The 6,763-nt window shown below is 34.9% G+C and overlaps 1 protein-coding gene across 1 annotated transcript; it reads right to left on the bottom strand.

Annotated features, from left to right (window-relative positions):
• Positions 1-2,924: 2,924 nt before the first annotated feature.
• LOC132547622 (potassium voltage-gated channel protein Shaw-like) lies at positions 2,925-3,443 on the bottom strand. Its single transcript, XM_060211403.1, has one exon. It carries the CDS (start codon positions 3,441-3,443, stop codon positions 2,925-2,927), a length of 519 nt encoding a protein of 172 aa, XP_060067386.1.
• Positions 3,444-6,763: the final 3,320 nt, after the last annotated feature.

Raw genomic sequence — 6,763 nt, 5'->3', positions numbered from 1 at the left:
ATATAGGAAAGCTTGCGCTTCCCAGTGTATTTGTCAAAGGAAATGGTAAAATAGTCCATATATAGGGCAATCCATACTCCGATACATGACAGGATTTCGGAAATGTTCAGAAAACTCAGAAAAAATTGTCTCCTTTTTGGACAAGAGGCTATTCTCAGAGCCAGTTCTAATGTAAGGATCAAATTCGTGACTGCGTTTGTAATGCCCAGCCACGCTTTAGGTCGACTACCCCTAATGATTGTAGGGACTGCTGTGTAGTTCTCCTGATCCGTTCCTGTCGAATTTACATATATAATGTTAAGTGGAAAAAGATCCCGGACGCTGACTTCACTCTCTAACAGAAAACTCATTAGTGACGCCAAAACTGTCACAATTATCATCACCTTCCACGCCTGATAAAAAAGGAATAATTGAATAATAACATATACGACTTAAGACTACATATGTTTAACAATTAGGACTGTTATTATATAAAGTATTAGCTCAAGTTGGTGTCTACGGCATATCGTGCAGCAAATATCATGATAAAGAAGCAGAAAGTTGTGGAAGGCCAATCAATAAGATGGATATTTCACAACATAAAGAGAGTTAGGGAGTAAACATGTTTGCATTGTGAATCGCAGGTTTAGAATAAAGCAAAATAACTGTCATATTCAACAGCATTGAGCATGATGTTTCTTGTTACGATCAATGTTGCACGATCAATAATTTCATATACCCGCTGCTTATTTCATCGTTCAGAGTTTCAATTGTTCACGCCTTCGTTCATTAAGGCAAAAAATCTATGACAGCGAAATTCTATAAAGTGTGTGTCAGATTTACAAATGCCAATGATCTAACGTACAAAACAGGGTCAAATTATTCAATGCCCGATTACTTTATCGAGTCAGTAACACAATTCAATTCAAAATTTTATACTCGACAAAAATTTTTAAGTCCTTCATGTTTACGTATGATATGCAATTTACTAATATGTGATATTCTTGTGTTTTAATTTTGCTGTCTTCATTTTGTCCTAATTCAAAATATTTTATTCTCGTTTATTTGACATCAGTTTAATCATGAATGTGAATAACCCAAACATCGATATGTTAAAATAAAAATTCTGTGAAGATATTCTGAAAATAGATGCCAGTCTATTTTAGTCTAGTTTATTTTTTACCTGTAAATCAAGCTATCAAGTAATCAGAAGTAATACAGTAAATGTACATATTTTTCAAAAGTGTGTAGTATGTTATTTGTGTAAGGCAGATAGGTAGTGTTTACTATGACTTAAGGTCATAGTGTGTTCGGCATCATTTATTCGGCTTTTATAAATCAATTCGAAACATACACCAAAAGGTATATAATTTCTCCTTGGTCTCTGTGGTCAACAATGCAAACAATATGGAAGGTTATATTTTGTTGTATCAATTTCTATTCACAAGTAAATTTCTAAAGTAATGTCTTGATAAACAGATCAATTATTTATTGGCCTTGGTATGAATGTCAATATCGACGGTGGACTCTCAATATTTTTAAGCATTATTTTGCATGAGCCATGATTTATAGGTTTGGAGGCAAACAGTAGAAAAAAGAAATCATCTGACCCTTTTATGGTCGTACGGAAATGTGCCATTCACACCGCAAAAATAATCTATGTTGAATAATATTCAGCGACACAAATAATGAGTACATCATTAGGGTATTTTATGTTTGTTCTCTCGGGTATTAGACAATGAAACAAATCGCATGATCGAACACATGACAATGAAACTATATAACAGACTTCTCGCACCAAAGGTAACAACAATTAACAGACATGTCTGGAAATTTAGAAATTTTGCTATTAAGAACTGTACGGTGATTAAAATCAAATATCAGAGAATTTGTCATTGTGCTAATGTGGCTATTGATTGAGTTCGGTGCGCAAAATGTATTTTGTCAACAGTCACCATGGCATGTATTTTGTACAATGAAAATCATATCGTGGATAGAAATCCTTTCTCTGCGTTAAGTTTTTCACCGTATTTTGTTAATGCTGTATTGCTTTCTATAAACATATTTGCATTATAGTTTATCCTAATGCCCTGAAATGCTTGAAATTATTTTTAATATTCTGAAATTGAAGTGGAGTAAACGTTGTCTCCTTGACAACCGACTAAGAATACCATTTCAGATCTCAAAAACATTTATATTTGTTTATAAATGGTTGAAGAAAAGACCTTGACTCACAACACTTACAAATAGTTAAAACCTAGGAAAATTGAAATAGGCATACATATGCTTCACTCGGGATACAGAGATATCAAAAATGAGCCGGTGAATCCCAAGTAATGAGGATATACATATTCAGAGTAGCCATTGTAACCATTATCCTTACGCATTGATAATGCTGGTGTTTCCAATAATATATGCTAAGATTTGCGAGTAACGCTATAGAATCACGCACGCGGCTTAGAATTCAAGCATTACATTTTAATCACATTTTGTGAAAATATCAAGGCTTTATGTGACGAGATCACGATAAGAATAAGATAAATGCTTGCGTTGTGTGTCCCTTAAGTTCGTTGTTTGTGTTGTTGCTATGGGATCAGACAGGCCATGAGTATACGAGAAATAATATAAAGAAAGATAAAATTGTAAAATTGAGGAAAGTGTAGTTTTGGTCATTTTTTTAAAACAATTCTGTCTTGTTACCATAACGTTTTTCCTGTGAATTTATATATACATGTAAACACTAGGAAAAATTGTATCTTTGGAAGGAAGAAAGCAATGCATGAACATAATAACGATGGATAGAATTCATTTTTAATTTCCTTATCGAGCAATCGAGTTTTCATACTAAACATTTGTATGGGATGATTGTTTTGTGTGTCTGTGCTGTTTGTTTTGTAATACTGAAGTTGAATAACTAAAATATGACAAATAGTAATGAAATAATATCAACTATGTAAAAGAAATACCTTTGCACCCCGAGAAAATGTCCAGTCATGAAGAAATCGCCACAACGCTGCCCGACAATCTCCACATGCAGATCTCTTGAGCCCTGATTGTGAACTTGTAGAATCCGTTTCAAGCGGAAGATAAGTGAGCAATTTGTCAAGCACGTCCATTTCATCGTCGACTTTATAAAAAGCTTTCCAGCAACATTGTTGAATACTATCTTGTGGCACTCCCCAGAAGGCGATCTCCTCTCGACTGCTCTGGGAGCAGACATTCTCTGGGAGATGAAGGTGACCTGTCTTGCAGTAGTCCAGTATCTCGTGAAAGATCCGTGGATTTCTATCAAAAAAATATTCATTGTTGTTTGGATCATAAGTGCCCCTCTTATCCTCCGCAATGGATACTGGTAGGCGACTTAAAGTTGACTTGGTTGTCGCGAATCTCGTTCCTCTCAAATTTATGTTAATGATTTCTTTCGTTTGGTCACAAGTCTTTTCTCCGACTAATTCTACTTCCATGGCTGGTCACTGATGGTACTTTGAAATAAATACCGCATCACTTTTCTGAAAAGTTATCACAAGACAGTATCGACATCATATATCAATTATAAATGTAACCGCTGTTGGTTGCGTTTGAATACAAAAGAGATGGAATCGATCAGTGTTCAGGCCTGTTATAATGTCGCTGGGTCCTCCGGTTTCTGGTATACATTTTATATATCACTCTATACATGGTAGAGGTAGCAAGCCACAGAGCTTGTCGCGACAGCCTTTACTTCATTACAGTATAATGAACAAGACAAACATTCGAAATTAGATACATTATATGCCATAAAGGGATTTAAACAGTATAATAGACCTGTTCCATCTTTCTGGGACCGCCGGCGCTATGCATGTATACACCAAACAAACATATCATGAAACAATATGATAGAGGAAAGGATTCATTAAACAATTTTCCAACTATGTACACTGTCATACCTCATTTCAAACTGAAGGGACGTCTTGGTTCTCTGTTTTGAGAACGTTCTTTTCAAAGAAAGATGGGAGAGGCAGTCGGTTCAATTATATATGTAAATGAACTATAGCGAAGCCAATTTCATAAACATTTTAAATGATAGGATTTCTGGTAGACATTATCTTTGTTGAGTTTGGCGGTAAGATCTTCTTAAAATCTATAAGAATAACTATGGTAACAAACTGTAATGCGCTTACAATTGGCTTGTTTTTAGTTTTCACTCGAGACTGAATTCATCGAAGATCTTATCAGAACAGGACATCAAGGCCTTGCAAAGTGCTTCTTTCAGATTATTAATATCATGTTCATCGTATATATCCACCGGAATTGGTTGTCATGGACAAGACAGATTCATGCACATCTGCCGCTTAACTCGATCTTTTCCTATAACTAAATCAACAACGACAGCTCTTGACCAAACTGTATGGGTCGATTTCAATTTCCTATTTTAAATTTTCCATTTCTTGAATGCAATACCTCTGCATCCCTAACGCATGATATGTACTGTTTAAATTTCTCGGTTAATTCGTTATTTGAGGTTTTTCTCTCAATATTACGATTGTCGAGCAAGATGTCGGCAACTGACTGAACACTTGACGCTACAGAGATTCGAGAGATACATGTTTTGATCGCAATGATGAGGAACAGATTTGGCCATCATTTAAATCATATTAGAATATGTCCCCTTACCTTGTGCGATATAAAGCTGGACATGTTTGATGCTCGATAGTATACCTGTTGAATTCCGTTGTTGTTTTAACTTGTTCTCATTTCAGAACGTGACATCAATTACTTGGATTGAACAATATTTACATGGCGGGTGTCGTCGATGAAGTAGAAGACATATTGTGCATGTAAATAAAGATACACTTAATGTTTTCTTTGTGTATACTTCCGTTTTATGTCATCTCTGTTTGACGATTATTGATTGGTTATTAGATATTTAATATTTTACATCCATTGGTGTGTTACATATACATTGTCATACAAATAGTCAACCAAGCGCGATAAAAAGCTAATCGATATACATGTGGGTTTAATATTCATAGTCATTTTCATGTTGAATTTCTAACGAAGTTGGAATAGAACTTATTCTTCATTTGTGTTTGGATCAACGGACAATAAATGCAATTTTTTTTTTTTGTTTTTTCGTGAAATTCCTGGTCATTGTCATGGCTACTGACAACAAATAGAGTTTTAGAAAGCACTTTCCACATAGACATTTAAGCACTCGTTTTATTATTATTATATAAGATCCTACACAGGTTGCCATTTGATACGTGAATATATCAAACGAGTCTAAGATTATTTTTTTTAATTTAGCAAATCGTTTGAAAGTCTGGAAAAGCAGATGAACTCGGTGAGGGTCTAGAAGAGGAGAGTAGAGTGTGTGAGGGAGGAGTTCATTGCCAAACTCGCCCATGGCTTCCAACAACACTCGGCCTGTGTATATTGGACTGGGCAGGTTTTTTTCCGTGAAGTTTCTCAGTAATAGTAATTGATTATTGCATCTGCTTAAGTAAGATAGCGTACAAATCTCTCTTAACAAAGATCGACCCTTCTGTTACGTCATTCTTTCCATAGCCCGGTCATATCCGGTTTTGTAGTCTACATTTCACCTTGGCGTTTTTGAGAGTAATTGCTAGTCACAAGACGAAGCCTAGGAATACGGATGGGAAATGTAAACGAAGTATATTTCATTAAATAAATTGAATAAGGGTAGAAACCACGATGATCGCTAGGCAGAGGTATAAACACGTCTATTGGCATTATTGACTGTCTACCACTTCTAGCATCATTGACGCAAAAGTTTCGGACGCATTAAGAATCATTTCTCGATAGCTACGCTATGTCGATGATTCGTCACCATACAAATAAATAAATTCAAATGTGTTCATACTATCAGATTATTTTTAATCTGATCGGTGAAACACCAGTATTTTTCTTTTAAAAAATATCCACAGATCCGATCTCAAATTCGCTCACCTGAAATGACCGACATGTGCACTTCCGTTTCTTATGACATCGCTTACTCATTCAGATGCTTGAGTCAGCTTACAGTAACCAAGAAGTACACATGTATTACATAAAATCATCATTTGAACATAAATGATACTTTGATGAAAACAAAAATAAAAACATGCTTATGATGCGAAAGTGGTGAATAACTGTGTTTTGTGTGCACCTTTTCTAAATGATTAGATTCAAATTGGTATTGTTTGGTCATTTTTGTTGTCAAATCAGCAATATTTCTTTTTTTATAACACTAACTTTTTAAATAAAGTTATTTTTCTATCTCGGTCTACTACTCGCTAGTTAAGTAAAATTTTAAAAAAATGAGTTGTCAAAAGTGATAATTCCAAAATTATCATTTTTTTTCAATAAAAGACGTCTATGCTTTGACTTCCGTAGCCAGAAAATTGCGCGAAGGCGTAGCTTATTATTCATGATCGATTTTAACACTAATGTCAGACGACAACAAAACACTGACATCCGAGGATAGATTGATCGGTTTGTTGGTAAAACTGTACGGAAATTTCCCCATAGATAACGAAGCATAGATAATACAGTATCAGATAAGATGGCAATCGGAGGCTTCTACATTTGGCACATGACAGATGATTGAAATTTTATTTTATCCTTTTTAGTGTTCGACTGGATCTCATTATTATTCAATTATTGTATTTGGGGAATAATTGTCCAAGGATTTATTACGTGCCGTCCGGTTTCTGAACTCGTCTACTCAACATCGAATTGTTCTTCAAACTGATTTTCCTTTTGTTATCAGCGAATGATATTGAAACTAGTCCAGGTCCACATG

The sequence above is a fragment of the Ylistrum balloti genome, unplaced genomic scaffold (assembly GCF_031769215.1).
Source record: "Ylistrum balloti isolate Yb309-2 unplaced genomic scaffold, AGI_CSIRO_Ybal_v1 Utg369964, whole genome shotgun sequence".
Lineage (NCBI taxonomy): Eukaryota > Metazoa > Mollusca > Bivalvia > Pectinida > Pectinidae > Ylistrum > Ylistrum balloti.
This window is presented reverse-complemented; position numbering and strand designations above follow the sequence as displayed.